Source organism: Stenella coeruleoalba (assembly GCF_951394435.1).
Source record: "Stenella coeruleoalba genome assembly, chromosome: 7".
Lineage (NCBI taxonomy): Eukaryota > Metazoa > Chordata > Mammalia > Artiodactyla > Delphinidae > Stenella > Stenella coeruleoalba.
In genome coordinates, this window is record NC_137153.1 from 13,528,497 (window position 1) to 13,545,966 (window position 17,470).

General features: G+C 41.4%; 2 protein-coding genes across 6 annotated transcripts in view; one reads left to right on the top strand and one right to left on the bottom strand.

The window, feature by feature from the left end:
* GALNTL6 (polypeptide N-acetylgalactosaminyltransferase like 6) overlaps positions 1–17,470 on the top strand; it is a gene marked incomplete at its 3' end in the record, with an annotated part of 1,147,279 nt that overhangs the window by 888,285 nt on the left and 241,524 nt on the right. The gene's annotated exons all lie outside the window — the stretch shown is intronic.
* The window catches only part of LOC307188427 (uncharacterized protein), a 262,819-nt gene that overhangs the window by 35,437 nt on the left and 209,912 nt on the right, over positions 1–17,470 (bottom strand). For all 5 annotated transcript variants that reach the window (XR_013828931.1, XR_013828932.1, XR_013828933.1 and 2 more), the window contains 2 exons: positions 11,976–12,047; positions 10,565–10,701 (listed from right to left, as the gene is read on the bottom strand). Coding sequence is in view for 1 of the 5 variants with exons in the window: in XM_079925495.1 (XP_079781621.1) it covers positions 10,565–10,701; positions 11,976–12,047 (209 nt within the window). In the remaining 4 variants the exon portion in view is untranslated. The remainder of the gene's footprint in view (positions 1–10,564; positions 10,702–11,975; positions 12,048–17,470) is intronic.

Below are 17,470 nucleotides of genomic sequence, written 5' to 3' on the forward strand. Positions count from 1 at the left end.
CCGCAACGGGAGAGGCCACAGCAGGGAGAGGCCGGCATAACGCAAAAAAACCCAAAAAAACAAACATTTTCTCTATATACATTAAGTACCACAGTAGATGGTATCATAATTTTTCCTTTTAACTTTCAAACTTTGTTTTTGTTTTTTTTTTTTGGCCGTGCTGCACTGGCATGTGGGATCTTAGTTCCCTGACCAGGGATCGAACCTGCACCCCGTGCAGTGGAAATGTGGAGTCTTAACCACTGGACCGCCAAGGAAGTCCCCTCAAACATAATTTTGAAAACTCGAAAAGGGAAGTCCATTGTCCTTACGCATGTTTCTGCTCTTTGCTTTGTCTGTTTTCTTTCGTGATGCTCCAGGAGTCCATCTGTTAGCATTTCCTTTCTGTTTAGAGAACTCCCTTTGGACATTCTTTTAGGGTAGGTCAGCTGGCAACAAATTCTCTTAGTTGACTCTAGAGCTGAAATGTTATCTAAATAATCCAGTATCTAGGAATATATCTCCATAAAGAAAGAGTCCCCTTCAAATACAAACCTTTTGCGTGGGCTGTGATAAAGGAAACAGTTAAGTGGTGCTATCTGAAATGGTAGCTTCCGACCTCAGAACTTAAACTGCCTAGTTCTTTAGAAACATCGTGAATAAGGAAGGCTCTCAATGAGGAATACTTGGTCTGCTGGCCGTAGGCTGTAATGCCCACTGTCACATACTGGGCTTTGGTAACCTGATTTTATACCAGGGTTTGACTTTTTATCCACGTACAAGCGATAGAAATATAATTAGCACAGTACTTCACGGAGAATAAAACAGGAGGGTAAGAAAACATTACTAACCCACTTTTCAAAGGCTGTTGAGACTTCGGTCTTTCAAGTAGTAATGAAATCATAAACAAAATGAATTGTGATTTTTTTTCTTTTTTGGCTGCGTTGGGTCTTCGTTGCTGCGCGTGGGCTTTCTCTAGGTGTGGCGAGCGGGGGCTACTCTTCGTTGCGGTGCACGGGCTCTAGACGCACGGGCTTCAGTAGTTGTAGCACGCGGGCTCAGTAGTTGTGGCTCGCGAGCTCTGGAGCAGGGGTCCCCAACCCCTGTACTGGTCCGTGGCCTGTTAGGAACTGGGCAGCATAGCAGGAGGTGAGCAGAGGGTGGGTGAGCGAAGTTTCATCTGCCGCTGCCCATCGCTCTCATTACTGCTTGAACCATTCCCCCAACCCCGCCCCGGTCCGTGGGAAAATCGTCTTCCATGAAACCGGTCCCTGGTGCCAAAAAGGGTGGGGACCACTGCTATAGAGCGCAGGCTTGGTAGTTGTGGCATGTGGGCTTCAGTAGTTGTGGCTCATGGGCTCTAGAGCGCAGGCTCAGTACTTGTGGCACACGGGCTTAGTTGTTCCGCGGCATGTGGGATCTTCCCGGACCAGGCCTCGAGCCCGTGTCCCCTGCATTGGCAGGCAGATTCTTAACCACCGCACCACCAGGGAAGTCCCATGAATTGTAATTTTAAGCGTAGGTGTTTAGGTCAAGACCAAATGGAGTTGAGGCTTATTTTATATTAGTTGAGGCTAATATAAAATTAAATGCTTATATGAAGGGACTGGGCAATTACGGCCTTAAGTAGCACTAGGGAAAAAAATCAACACATCCTAGTTGAAGAAAATATTAATCTTAAAGATAGTAGCAACGATTTCACAATTTTTCTATCATTGTGTCAGACGCTGAAAAGCACCAAATGAATCGAGACGCAGGCATTCCTTAGAATCCTTGCATCCTTCCGGAACCACAAAGAAGCCGGTGACAAATTTAGGACGGGATGCCACAGGCAGAGGTGATGTGCCTGAGCCTTTTGAAGTCATAAAAACTGCGTAGGCTGGACCCTCACTTTCAGACTTCACAGCACATCCCTACCCAACTGACAGCCGCTGGTCACATCCATGGGATACAAAGGCCAGCGCTCTGTTTGATGCACTGGCTGGGATTTCTAGTGCTTCTTAATGACTGCAGAAAGCAGGTGGAGCAAGGAATACCATGTCCGCTAGTCTGGGAAGCTCTGTCTACTGATTTTGCTAACAGCCGTCTGTTCGGCTGGTTCAATTATTCTGCTGGAGTATCACTGGTAAGGTACAAAGTCATATGTGCTTATAGTTGTCATGACCCTGCAAGAGCTCTTTCATTAAAAAAAAAGAAAACAACGTGGAAAACTAGTATTATTAGATTAATGCACTGTGTGGTAGCCCTCAGAGGAATAAGTAATTATGTTACGTAAGCCATAGCAACACAACCTTTTTTTAAAAAAAGAAAAAGAGCCCACAAGTGAGAACTTGCCAAAAACCCTACTGTGAATGATGTAAATAATGCAACAATTTTTGACAAGCTTGTTTAATAGATGCTTGCTAAAAAAACTAATATATATTAATCATTCTCTGCCTCATTGAGTAAACAACTAATTATCAGGATATACAAGAAGCCTGAATGCTAGTAGGGTTTTTTTAAAATAAAACTGATGTTATTATAAAAGTAATATAACGGAAAAAGAGAACAAAAATGAGGAGTGATTAAAAATATCCCTCATGCTAAAACAGTATGGTTAACATGTGAGCTTCCTTCATTTTTTTCCCCAAAGCACTGTACATTCAATCTTGCACTGTAAATTTACTTCACATTAAAAAAGTAAATATTATCCCACATAGATACACGGCCCCCGTAGTCATTATTTTTCATGGCTATGATGTCCGTACAGTCAAAGTAACATAATTCTCTTAACCATTCTTTCCTTTTGTATTTAAATTGTTTACAGTTTTTACAGTCATGTTTGCAGAATGTTTAATGCAGTAGTTCATGAATATAATTTCTTCCACATGTTGAATGACTTGATTCAGAAATCTTCCTCGAAGTGAAATTACTGTGTTTAGTATTATGAAGTTTTTTAAGAATTTGGATACACTGCATATTTTTAATATTTTTCTGATTATAAAACTATGTTTTCGTGCTCATTTTTTCATGAAAAGTTCATTTTTTCTGAACTATGGAAGGGAAAAAAATACCTGCAATCTCCTAACCCACAAATTACACAATTTTAATATTTTGGCATGTATCGTTCCAGTTTTTTTCTGCAAATATATCTTTTTTCCCAAAATTAGGATGATAATGTATACTCAGTTTGGTCATCTCCATTCTATAATCTTCATTATTATGAATATTTCTAATGTAATCGCAAGGATCACAAATTTTAAACTTAAATTTAATCACTGATTCTACATACGAGTACCGTAAGTCTATTCACTCCCTTATCGCTGGGTATTTAGGTTATATTGAAGTATTTTCAATTATATAAAATTATGTAATAAACATTTTCTCACATAAATCTTTGACAATGTCACTTGAGGAAAAGATATTAGGATTCTTCAACTGGAGTATCATTATTTTAAGACTATTGATACGTTTATCAATTTGTTGTTCAAAACCGTTCCTTCTGAGATGAAACACTTAATTTGACACACACACACACACAAAATGTTCTACCACTACTTGGACTTTCTCAAGTCTTAATAATTACCCTTTGGAAATGCAATGAGTCTATTACAGAATAAATCACAACCGTATCATAATTTTCCATCAAAATAAAATCTCTGCATCAGTTTGCTAAGGCAGTTCAGTGCCTGGAGTAGGTAAATGAAAATACTGCAAGATTTAGTTTCAGCCATAATTTTTTGAAAAGAACTGTGCTTTAAATCAGAAAAAAAAAAAAAAAAAGAGTTGTGGAGGATCTAATGACGTCCTTACCTACGAAATGAAAATGGGCAGTTCTCCAAGGCCAACGAGAAGAGAGAGACGAGACAGAATTGGGGGGAAAGCAGGAGAGATTTGGACTGAATTTAGAAAGACTTATTACGTGAGCACACTGGAATCTTACACCGAAAAAGGGGAAAAAAATAGCATTTAAGATTAAGGTATAAAACTCTAAAATTTGAGAGATGAATCAATAGCTGGGGAAGATGTTTCAGAATTTAAGGCTTTTAACCAAACTTCTTCCATACTCTGGCTATTTTAACTCTGACAGTCATTAGCAGTAACTATAAATCTTCACTTTCTATCACACACAAACACACACACGAGAGAACGTAAAATAGATCTTTGACCTTGGTGCCTGAAGGACTATTTACACATTATGGATATCAACAGCACCTCCTATCTTAACTTTAAAATGCAAACTTGACCTGTTTTTCTAGATGAATGGCTTTAAAGAGTGTTGCATTTATACTTCTTTAGCTGACTAATAACAGTAGCCCACTGTTCCATAATTTAGGATAGAATTGTAGATTCTACCGTGGCTCTCACAACAGAAACTGAAGAAGCCCTGTCCCCAACACAAAAATAATGAAACAGCTCAAAGCTCTTTTAATGGGAAAGGGGAGGGATTGGCGAGAAAGGGGTAGGTTTTTTGTGGCCCCTACGCTCCTGTGTATAACCCTCGTGGCGTCACAGAACAGTCAAAACTACCATAATCACTAGCATTTTCAGTCTGCACTTTGCAGGTCTCCTGAGATTACACTGGGAATTTCATTTCAGTTGAGCTGAGTTGACTTTGGTAAACTATTTTTACCAGGTATCCTTCACCTTCTGTTAATTCCTCTGTGACATATTTTTCCTGTGCCTTGCATTAACCACTTTCACTGTATTTTCTTCAATATTCCGATTTTTGAGCTTAAACCACTAAGTCATATTTAATTCATTCTTAACTAGGGTGAGACACAGCATATATAAATCTCTCTTCTGTTGGGTACCAATGAGAAAGCAAGAGTTCATGAATTAGATCCTCAGTGTAAGCATTTATTTGCTTATCTATCAATGATTATTAAGCCACGCACGCCTCTATAAAAATGAAGAGATAATAATAAAATAAGACAGTCACCCCCCCCACTAAGAATTCTGGTAGCTCAGCTAAGCAAGTACTTCTGAATTAAGTTTTTATGTCCAAATAATTCCCGAGTTTATTTACAAAGTTGTGGAAAGGTACACTGACAAAGTGGACTGGAACAGAAACTATATCAAAAGTTCACAATCAAACTAAAAGTTCTAATATGCTTCAGTTGTTAAAGCTTCTGTAAATATGCAAATTTAAAAAAATAATCATAGGACAATATTACTTGAAACACTGCTGGTTTTTCTATGCAGGTATAAGAAATAAGATGAATCTACAGTTGTTACCAGAGTTTCTTTTATGCCGATTATAAAATTTCAGTGATGAGGCTATATGATTCTTGAGGAATTTATGCCTTCTTTAGAAGAAAGACATATTTGTATACTTTCTGTAGGAACTAAGACATAAAGTTGACTTTTCTGTTTCCAAGTCTTTTGCATTAAAAACTAATTTGCAAAATCTTGAGAGATAGGTTCATTCTCAACTGGATATAACAGGATACTGTACTTTATAAAACGGACCAACTTTCATTTTAGAACTATATTTCGGAAGTATTTTTTATAGATTAAATTGATCTTTGTTGAGCTTTTCCTGGAGTACAGGAATATGTATTATCTTTGGGGGTTTTTTGTTGTTGTTTTTTTTTAGCAAAAATCTTGAAGAGGTTCCAATTTCATCCTTTTTTACAATTAATTTTTACTTGAGCCTATGACCACATAAAAAATTATAAATATTAATTTTAGTGCTACTATTGATTCAACCTCTAGTGTGTGTTGGGCCTTGGTACACTTTACCCATGTAGTAGCTTAATGCATAGTCTGATAGGCTGCTCTTCACACAGAGAAGAAAAGTTACCATTTTCCTTGGCCTTGAGGTTTTGCAAGCACTTCCTACTCTGAAACAGAATATTCGTGTCCCTGCTCCCTACTTCACTGCTCCTTCCTTTAACAATCTATGTTTTAATAAAATTTAAATTCGGAAGTTAATGTATTATGATGCTACCCAGGCTTTAAATCGTTTCCACGTGGGTGCTAGGATTTGGCAGCAGCCCTGAGAGGTTAAGACAGATGGGAGGATCCCCACTTTACTGGCAAGGAACTGGGGCTCAAAGAGATTCTGAGACTCACCTAAAGTCACACAACTGGGAAACACTAAACTCAGAACCTGAATTCTCCAAACTCCAACCTCTAAGCTCCATTCACCCGCAAAGTAGAAACATCAGTTTATTTACCATCAACTTTCAGAATTATGCAAACTACATGCAAATCAGGACATCCAGGAACTAATTAGAAAGTATCAGGTAACGTGCCACAGAGCATATGAGGAACATTACATAAATATTAATTCCGGGGATATTTCCTACACAAACTGAACACACACGTGGTCTCCCTCCTCACACTGAAACTAAGAGTTGAGATGATACACCCTTCGTATTTTTTGGCTTTTCATTGTCTTTTATATAATTTTTGATAAATCATAAAAACAGAAAAAGGTGCAGAGCCTAATTAGGACAAACACATATATCCCTAGCATGGTAGTCGTTGACAACGGCAAAGATTATGTCATGCTTACATAGATGCTTTTAGATGAACAAATAAACATTACGTATAAAGCTGAAATATCATTTGATTCCCTCTTACCCACAACTTCTGTTTCCTTCCTTCTCCCTCAAGAATTAATATCGTAAATGTGGTATGTGCTTCTGGTCTATCTTTATGTTTGCACACACATACACACGCATATACATCTATAGATCCATGAAAAATATAGGACAGAGGGTTGTAGAATATGTTTAAATTTTACATAAATGTTGCTACACTGCACCTACTATTATATGTTTGCTTTTTATTCAACATCACAATCGAGAGCTATCCATGTTCCTAAATATCAAAATATATTCCCGTATTAGAATGTAAAATGCAATACACTGTAATAAGCCATTCCCTCACTGATGGGTATTTAAGCTTTTCCCATTTTCTAATCTCCATATAACCAGTTAATCAGGGAGGCTCAACTCGTCGCAGTAAAATCAAGTGTCCGTAATGTAGCCATTGACCTTCATCCGTTCTCCTATTGACCTTGTTGCCCTATAGCCGCAGGAGGAGAAATGGGGCAGAGTGTAAAAGCAGACTGTCCCTGGACTTCCCCACTAGCCTAGATGCAGACAGAAATTTCTCCGGTGCAGGTAGTAGGGGAGCTGTGGCAGAAACGACCTGTGTCACTAACAGCTAGTTCTCCTCTGCTGTGGGGTACATGGAGGGTGAAACCCCCAGACCTCTTCAGAGGAGGCATGGCCAAGTGATTGTTCTGGATGGTGAAGTGGAAGCCGTGAAATTCTTCATACTGGAAGGAATGGACCACTTCGGCTTGTTACCTGTTGGATCCATGTAAACAGTCTGGCTCCTTGGGACATAATGGTCCCTTGAAAGAGCCATCATATATCCTTGCTGATGTCAAGCTGGTTGTTATATGGCCTTTTTTACAGCAGGTGCGTCTCTTGTCCCTCAGGAAGGACTGCAATCAAAAATCTCATCCACCCTCGGGGTCTCCTCCCAACGCTGGCAAGTGGAGGAGGGATGTTGGGCACCTTCTTGGCCTCATGGGCCCTGTTGTGCCGTCTCTTCCCAAAGCGCTGACCAGGAGTGTCCGGCTCTGAAGGGCAGTGCTAGCTCCTCTGTCTCTCAGGCACCGTAAACTGTGGGAGTGAGTTTCCTGGGATCTCACAGAGAGAATGAAGAGCTTCTCTTCACAGATCCTGCACTCTCTGAATCGTATAAAGTCTGTCTCACCTCTCAAGGCTCTTCTTGTATCAGCTTGGAGGGTGGTGAGGGGAGAGGCCCAGTTATGGAAGCTGGAATCTCTCAGTCCACCTGTAGGAAGGTTCTGAACCCAAGGTCAGTGGTTCCCAGACTTCAACGCGGGCCGTTCGCTCACGTGCACCCGACAGCTAGGGGATCTGTGAAGGTGTGTCCTTGTGTGGACATGGGGGAGTGCCCCTAGAATATACCTAGAAGTAAGAGTCTTGGGTCATAGGGTTACCTGATGGTAATCATTAGTACCATTATTTGCAACATTCTCCCAAAAAACTACCCCAAAACAAGTCTCTCTGGCCCTTCTGCTTCTGCCCTCCCACCTAACCCCTGGGATGCTGGGTCAGCTGTGAGGACTCTTGGCCGGGGAGTTGTTGTCTCCTCTTGGGAGCACCGATACCCTGCTTCCCTGCGACGTCCCCAGAAGTCACCTGCCTCGAACACTCCACCATCAGCAAAAGAGGCAGAGGGTCAGGGACACAGGCCACTCCTGGACGGTGTGACCGCTCTCCGCCGGGGTGGTCTGTCCCCCTCGCGTAGTCCCACTGTGGGTCCTGAGTGGGAAGGGCAGGAAGGGCTGCCCTACCTCTGTAGGGGGCCCCTGATGGTCGGCGGTGTCGGGGGAGCCCACAGAAGTGGGAAAATAAACCAAGTGACCCAGACAGGTCCCTAAGGGCAGTGACCAACATCACGGGTCAGTGTAAAAGACAGGAAAGATGTAAGAAGGAGGCTCAAAACAGGCGTGGGCCAAGAAGGAAGAGAAACAGGGGGGCGGCTCCCTGGTTGGGGGCTTCGCTGCATGGGGCGGAGCCAACAGGCTCTAAGGCCAAACCCTGGAGGGAGGGGGATGGTACGTGGGCCTGGGCAGCAAGTGAAGAGGCAGCACGATAAAACAGAGCAGTATCCCTCTGCAGCCTGTTCCCACACACACCTGCCTGCTTTTCAGAAAGGAGAAATGAGGTGACACTACAGCTAGACCTCTTATTCAATCTCAGAAATTATCCTGTCGACCTTGACTCTGAATCAAAGGAAGCTTCCCGGTGGGCTTGTATTTCGATCCTACACATTCACTTTCACAGGCGGGAGGAGAATTTTACTGTAAAACACCATTCAGGAACCATCCTCGAGCTGAACACCGCCGGTCTTCTATTCAAACTCGGAGTCCGGAACATTGAAGACTGTGTGTTATTGGGGATAAGCTAATGGAGAGAAGGCCATCCTGTTTTCAAGGATTGTCTGATGTCTGTACGCGCTTCCACTGTTCCCATTTCTCAGAAAACACCTGGGGTTTTCAATCTGCTCAAGCTAACGGTGTCAGGTGTACAGTGGCATACCTTTAATGCAAGCACGGGAGCAGAGGCTGTCAATTCTGCCAGATCGACGAGGGAGAAAGAGTCACTGATCTTGTCTTCTTTGCCCATAAAAAAAAAAAAAGAAATCCTCCCTGCCCTTGAGTAATTTATATAATTTTTAAAAATCTACTTTCCATACTGAAGAGTAAAATTGGAGCATTCTTATTTTGTTGATCGACTTTTCAATAGCCCAGAAAAGCTGATCTGAGTCAATGGTACGTCTCACTCGGGTGCAGAAGCACGTGAGAGAAAAGGCCAGTCCAGGGAGTTGACAGATTCCAATCTTCAGCTCTAAGGGGCCTGAGCTGCATAAATGTTCTTCCATTAACGAAACTGGTTTCATGCCACTTCATTTAGCTTTTCTTCAAAGAGCTGTTAAATAACTACCAGTGAAGAGGGAACCAAAACATAATAGTAATAACCACGCCGAAGAAAAATGACTGTCAAAGTTTTTTAAAAAAATGGTGACCTGAAAAGACAAGATTTTGCCACCAGCCTGTTCCCAGCCCACTTCCTCACCTTTCTCATCTGCTTCATCCCTGTCTCCCGCCCTACATGCCCCATTATTAGCTCTTTTGGGTTGATTCATATTATGAAACTTTCCCCTACACGACAATCTGAATATATCTTGTGACATTAATTACGGCTATGCAGTTATATGGAAGCATACATACATGTATTGCTGATCGTACCACCGTTAGCTCTTGAGGCAGAAGAAAAACCAGATTGATGAAAATTATCCTTCAAAAAGCAGACTCAGACCAAAAAACTCCATGAAAGTTGCATGCATTTGTGCTTTCCTTCTAGTATTTGGAGGGTTCCAAGAGCAGAAAAACAAGTTTTCCCAGTAAGAAAGAGAAATATTTAGCAAAACGCATTAAAAGAGTTTCACAATTTACTATTTCCTCTTTGCTTAAATAAAAAAAACTCTCAAATCTGCCAAGGACGTAATTGCTACTGAAAAATGAATTAGCACCTGGTTTCGTCAAGTAGCTCACTGATCAGTCACCATCTACCAAGCACAGAGCCTGTGGTCCGTACACACTGGGAGACAGAGGGGCGATGCAAAGAAGGAAGAAAAAGACATGAGAGCTGAGTGACAAAGTCTAAGGACAGGAAAGATGTACATATGTCATAAACTAAAAAAAATAAAAGAACCAAAGCAGTCGCGCTAGTAAAATTCACGTGCATAAGTAATCAAGGAATGTGAATAAGGGATCTAGGAAGCCTAGGACTTGGAATATTCAGCTCTACTTGGTGTTTGCTTATATGAGAAGTCCCTGTTTATACTAATTTTCTCACTGATGATCAAAAGAGGACTTGAAACAATTTAACTTTCTATCTCTTTCAGATATTTAAACGCCTTCAGTCACAGACTAGAATGGAGGACACCAGTTTGAAAACCATTGCACTGTACCTTATTTTACAAATTCCAGTTTTTCTATTGAAGTTTCTTAAAATAGTTACGTAAGAGTAAACAGACAAAGAATTACCTTGTAAATATCTCTCTGAGGCTTCACACATTCATCATCTTCAGATGCCCAAAGTGAGGGAACTTCATCTTTCAAGCTTAGAGACTCACCAGGATTTGATAAATGCCTTTCATGAGAATGGTGATCTCGCCAGACTTCTAGAATCAGAGAACCAGCTGGGCATAAATAAGAGGCTTAGTTTTCCTACAAAACCTAATGTACGTGAACCCTTTGGTAGAGCCCTAGAATTTAAATGAAGACCTGAAAGCTGTGATTCGTATTTCAGTATTTTTAAAATGAGCTCCACTAACTGAAAATAGAAACGACTAATAAACAAATCAGGAATGTTCCACGTTGCTAATAATCAAAGAAAAGCAATTTCAAACAAGATACTAATTTTTCCTAACAAATTGAAGGAAAATAATTTATTTTACAAGGTGAGAAAGTCAATTATTAAAACAGTTTTGAAAAACCATTTGGAAATATATATTAAAGTTGGAGGGTATGAATTTGTGTAATAATTTTCACGCTAGAAATCTGTCTTAAGGAAATTATCAGCCAAAACCAGTTATATAGTAATGTTCATCGTTCAGTTACTTTTAATAACAAATTATATTGTAAAAATTGAATGAGAGGGCTTCCCTGGTGGCGCAGTGGTTGAGAGTCCGCCTGCCGATACAGGGGACACGGGTTCGTGCCCCAGTCCGGGAAGATCCCACATGCCGCGGAGCGGCTGGGCCCGTGAGCCATGGTCGCTGAGCCTGCGCGTCCGGAGCCTGTGCTCCGCAACGGGAGAGGCCACAACAGTGAGAGGCCCGCGTACAGCAAAAAAAAAAAAAAAAAAAATTGAATGAGAGAATAGTGAACTAAATATTATTTAATACTATAAAACATAATAAACAACTCAAAATGATCCTTTAAAAAATCATTATTAAAACAGGTAAATGCTCAGTTCTGGAATCAAAAAGCATACCTTGTGTACTGTTTGTATATGTGTACCCTGAAAAGAAATAAATGAAAATGGTAATGTTGGTTCTTTCTGGAAAACAGGACCAAATGTGATTTTCTTCTGCTATTTGCCTCTTCCTATTTTCCAAATTATCCGTATCCCCTTTGTAATAATAAGGTCACATTGAAAAGTAAACAAAGATAGTCTGTCTTTTATAGACTACTGAAGGTTAACGCAGCAAAACCTGCACGTGTTGTCTTGATATAAGTTTACTTTCTAAGGAAGAATTATTGGCAATTTTAGGAAGGACTTTGTGAACACAATTTTCATTCATCAAATAATATATACATTCTAGAAAAAGTTGATCCTTGGTGTTGGACTGCAGGCCTCAGGCCTTGTCGTTGCCTGGTCTTGCCCAAGACCAAAGAAAGAGCCCTGAGACAGCGACAGACACATCAAGGGTTTAATCGACGGGAATCTTACCTGCCAGAGGCAGAGGTCTGGAGCAACACCCCACTGTGCACTGCGGAAGGCGGGCAGATGTAATCTTCTCTACTGGGGGAGAAGGAAGCTGCCATTTATAGGGGAATCAGTTACCACGGAAACCAGCAGCCACAGCAGGTCCCTCCCAGCCCCTCAGGTTAACAACCATCACGAGGGCAGATGTTTCCCTTTAATAAACTAACAGGTGGAGCCATTCTGGCCTAAGGATTAGAAGGCTCACTAGCTGGGCACTGGGCAAGCACGGTCATGTGAGTAGGTGTAGGTGAGGCAGCCACTAGTCAAGCAAGGGACGTACAGAGAGCAAGGGAAGAGCCGTCTTGAGTGGCCTGACCATGCACTTGGGAAACAAGTTACCATTCTCTGGGACAGTAGCATACCAACAATCCAGGAATGAGTTACCCCCGGGGTTCCCTCGAGCGCTGATGTATGGTAGCAGCAGCTGGGGTTTCATCATCTAGTGGTCCACACTGTTTCAGGTGTGTGTGCTAACAGGGCACTTAAGAAGAAAGTGAAACCAGCCATACAAATAGAAATAAATTCATATTACACAGAGTATGCAGAAAAATCAATTATAGTGACTTACAGAAAATTAACGTTCCCAAGATATAGAACAAGCTGTACAAATACTTCTAAAACTTGACTTTTTTTTTAGTAAATTGTTTTCTGGGTTAAAACAATTTTTTTTGATGTATTCATTTATTTATTTTTGCCACAGCTGTGTGGCATGTGGGATCATAGTTCCCCAACCAGGGGTCAAACCTGGGCCCACAGCAATGGAAACGTGCAGTCTTAACCGCTGGACCACCAGGGAATTCCCAAACTTGACTTTTTTTAAGTGGTATCTCGGAAGAGAAGAATTCAGTTCCATGTTTATATTGTCCTTCAAGATCTGAAAGAAAGGAAGTTACTGGAAGAAAATTGCTATTTGCGTCCAAACCCTAGGACCCAGCTGAGTCCTTCTTTAGCAAATAGATCTCTGAGATGAGTAAACACTTTTAGAGCACACGGTTCTAGGTATTCTGTCCCAAAATGATTTCTTAAATTATTCCCCATACACTGAAGGAGTCCAGTCATTTGCTCATTAACTGTTCTAAAATTAACTCGGTATGATCAAGTCTGATTACAATGTGAAATACGAGTAGCACCACAAAAATAGGTGGATGATAAAACTTTGCGTATTTCTAATACAGCCTTTGTGTGAGTTGGGTGTTGACAGCTTCGCATTCACACTTATCTGCTGATCAAGAGATGTTTCCATCTTACCTGCTCTGCCCCCACCCCTACACCTCCACTGAGAATATGGGATGCTTCTAGACATCCCTCCACGCTTACCCAAAACATCTCAAGCAACATCACCCCTCTGTTGAGGGTGATCAACAGACCAGACTCAGACTTTCCCTACAAATGCATATTTGCCTCCCCAAAACAAAAACAAAGTACAAAAAATGACTGTGTGGAAAAGAAAAAAGGCACCACGTTTCAGAGGCATATTTTAGAGTCCTGTTTCAGTGACAACCTCAGAGGGAAAAGAAAGGAAAATCACTCAGGGAGATAGTAACAAGCAGTGTTCAAATGTGACAAGATGGCAGATATGGATGGTCAGAATGAAGGACCAGAAGAGCTTGTTAAAAAGTCAGGGCAGGGCTTCCCTGGCGGCGCAGTGGTTGAGAGTCCGCCTGCCCGATGCAGGGGACGCGGGTTCGTGTCCCGGTCCGGGAAGAGCCCACGTGCCGCGGAGCGGCTGGGCCCGTGAGCCATGGCCGCTGAGCCTGCGCGTCCGGAGCCTGTGCTCCGCAACGGGAGAGGCCACAACAGTGAGAGGCCCGCGTACCGCAAAAAAAAAAAAAAAAAAAAAGTCAGGGCAGATGGAATGGCAGAGATTTTGAAAAAGGAAGACAGTTCCTCTTCCTATGCCTCTGTTGCCTCTCCTCCGCCCACCTCTGCTCCTTACTCAGCTTCTTAAACATTTCCTTGGCTTGAGCAGATTGTTTTCACTGCCTGAGCTTATTTTAACATGTACAGTTGTAAAGGAATTTTCAGGCTTTAGGCAAAAAGAAAGTATTCATTCCCAGGTGAAATTTTTGGATATTTTATAGACAATCCCTCCTGCCCTGAAAACTGTATTTGAGGTATTTTATGCATTCCATGTCCGTGTTGTAAAAAAAATTTTTTAAAAAGCCCTTTCTCCTTTGTGGCTCCCTGAAAAAGTACTCTGTACTTTACATTAAATTTGCTTAACAGGTTTTGCTGTCTCTATGGATGCCTTCAATAGCTGTAACAGAATGGGGAAAGAAAAGAAAAGAAAAGAAAAGGAGATTTGAGGGAAGAAGAACTTGAACAAAACAGGATTGAGAATATTTATTTTAAAGTTCAGATGATGCAACATGCCTTAAAAATCCCAAGCTCAGATCCTAATTAAAAAGGACCACGTAGAAGCATATTAAAGACTTTTCCAGATGTGTAAAGGCAGCCAAAGCAGAAAACCTTCACTTGCCCTTCTAACTTCTACAGTTGTAGAGGCTCAAAAAAAATTTTTAATACAATTGTTGCTGGTCTAGAGTAGCAATCTTGCTGTCAAGGAAAAGGATAAATGCCTTCCACCCAAGGATCCGGTTACAGCTCAGAGACCCCACTAGGAAGAGAATGGTGCCAACGAACGACTGCAGGAGTCAACCTGCATTTTCAAAGTCCATAAATAATGCAGCAAGAGAGCATATTTGGAGAAGGAATTCATCGGCCGTGGCTTCATCCATATGCAGTGGTGGGAATGTCATTCTGACTATTTTGCCGATGGGGCATTCATACTCTCCTTGAGGATTTACATACTGATGAGGCTGAGAGAACCCAGAACTGTGTTCCCAGGCGTTGCTTTTCAAACCTCATACAGGCTGCATATAGGTTCTCGAAACATCGTTAATAAATCAGAGCTAAAGAATCTGGAAGCCATGTAAAACTTGTCCACAGAGAGCAAAACTGGGCTGTCTCTCAATTTATGATTTGTGTCAGATCAACCAAAATGTGTCAGCAACAACCAAAATGATGCAATTTATCTGTTGGAATAAGAATGCATTGGGCCTGACACTTGCCAGGATACTCCATATAAACTGATGGAAAATGAATGCAAAGATATCACTGAGGCCAGATGCTTTCACAAAGCACCCCTGTTTGATACACCCGGGTGCACAAGGAAGGGGTATAAAAGGCAAGCTTTACAGAAGTGAAAATCCGTGTCCACAATATCCAAACCTCAGCTATTCTTGCAAGTGTCTTCTCAAATGTCCAAGCCAAGCACCTTCCTCCCCCGTTCCCCACCCGCACTTAGCCTTACATGTCAACTACTCGACTGTCATGTCATCTTTCTCTTTCCTAATTAATAAAAAATCTGGTGTCTCAAAACTATTGCTAAGTTATCTAAAGTAGTTTAAAGTTCTAGAAAAACTAGACACATAGCATTCCCATAAAAAATAGAGGAAAGAAATTCTATGTTTATTTCTTGGGAATACCCAAGAACTGAATCATTTTAACAGAATGTAATGAAGTATCAACAGAGTAGTATTCACGCATTTAACACATGTCCCCATCCTTTCTTTCTCTTTCTGGAAGATAGGTGTTCAATGTACGAGAAAGGATCATTCTTTTTAGAGTTAAAAGAATTGGATTCACATACACACACCACTGTATATAAGATAACCAGCAAGGATGTACTGTATAGCACAGGGAACTCTCCTCAATAGGCTGTGATAACCTATATGAGAAAAGAATCTGAAAAAGGATGAATATATATGTATAAAAATAACTGAATCACTTTGCTGTACACCTGAAAGTAACACAACCTTGTAAAATAAAATTTAAAAAAGCAAACAAACAAAAAAAGAATTGTTAAAAATTAAAAATTCCTTTTTTGAGTTAAAGGTCTTTCCTACTATTTCATTCATTTATTCAATAAATAGCTTTTTATATGTATAAACCGCATTATTAGACTAGGAAGTACATAGAAATGAGAGAGGCGTGGACTGCCCTGAGGGAACTCACAACTAACCAGTGGGGAGAGGCAGACAATTACAATCAGGCAAACTAGGATGGAATGAAATAAGTAGAGCAAGAAAAAGAGACGTCAAGAACCACGGAGTTCTTAAAGGAACCACAGGCTCCTTCAAGGGGCAGCATTTTTTTCTGGGCCACAAAACACGTAGTTCAGCAAAAGCACAGGGCAGGTGTCTTAGTCTGTTCAGGCTGCTGTAGCAGAAGTACCGTAGACTGGGAGCTTAAACAGTATTTATTTTTCACAGTTTTGGAGGGTGGGAGTCAAGATCAAGGTGACAGCAGAGTCCGTGTCTGGTGAGAGCCTGCTTCCTGGTTCACAGACGGCTGTCTTGTCACTGTGTCCTCACGTGCAGACTCCAGCCCTCTCAAGTCTCTTTAATAAAGGCATGAATCCCATTCATGAGGGCTCCGCCTCATGACCTCCCAAAGGCCCCATTTCCAAATATCACATTAGGGATTGGCTTTCAACATATAAATTTGGGGAGGGACACAAACATTTAGCCTACAGCAGTAGGTGAACGCAGGCAAGGGGTCAGTCAGTACTATCATTTGGTGGGGGGATGGGCTCCAGGAAAGGCAGAAGGGATGGATAAAACTAGAGCCATTGGTTGGGCTCATTTACTGGACAGCTGACTAAAGAGTTTATATTCAGTGACATAATAGGGGTGCCGGAATTAGCTAATGAAAACACAGGACAACCAGTTAAATTTGAATTTCAGGGAAACCTTTTTTTTTTTTTTAACTGTAGGTAGGTCCCATGCAACTATGAAGTTCAACTATAACTGAGAATCCTCGAGTTTATCTGACAACCCTATAACGTAGGCAATGGGGAGCCACTGAAGGTTGTAGAGTAGGAGAGTAGCAAACACAACCAAGGCAGTGATTTAGAAACACTGTTGTGAAACCAGCAATGCATGGCTCTCAGGTAAGAGGATACTTCAGGAAAGAAGAAAAGCAGTTTGAACTCGAGTGGTAGCGGTGAAATCAGAGAAGAGGGGAAGTTTTGAAAGAAGAGTCAACAGGACCTGGCAACTAAGGAATGTAGGGTGCAAGGGAGAGGATGAACTCAGAAGCACCAGTGGTATTTAAGCCCGGGTGGCTGGAAGATGAAGGAGCCACTGGCAGAAAGGCATCCGGAAATAAAGAAACATGAGAGGAAACATAATAAGCTCCGTTGGTGACATTTTGAGTTGGAGGAGCTGGAAAACACTTGAAAGACAGATGTCCAGGGTCTTGGTAGAAGTGTCAGAGCAAGAGACAGAGATCTGAGAGTTACCTGCTTAAAGATGAGAGAGCTCAAGGTCCTTTTTGCTTTCTGTCTGTTTTTTTTTTTTTTTTTTTTTGCGTTACGCCGGCCTCTCACTGTTGTGGCCTCTCCCGTTGCGGAGCACAGGCTCCAGACGCGCAGGCTCAGCGGCCATGGCTCACGG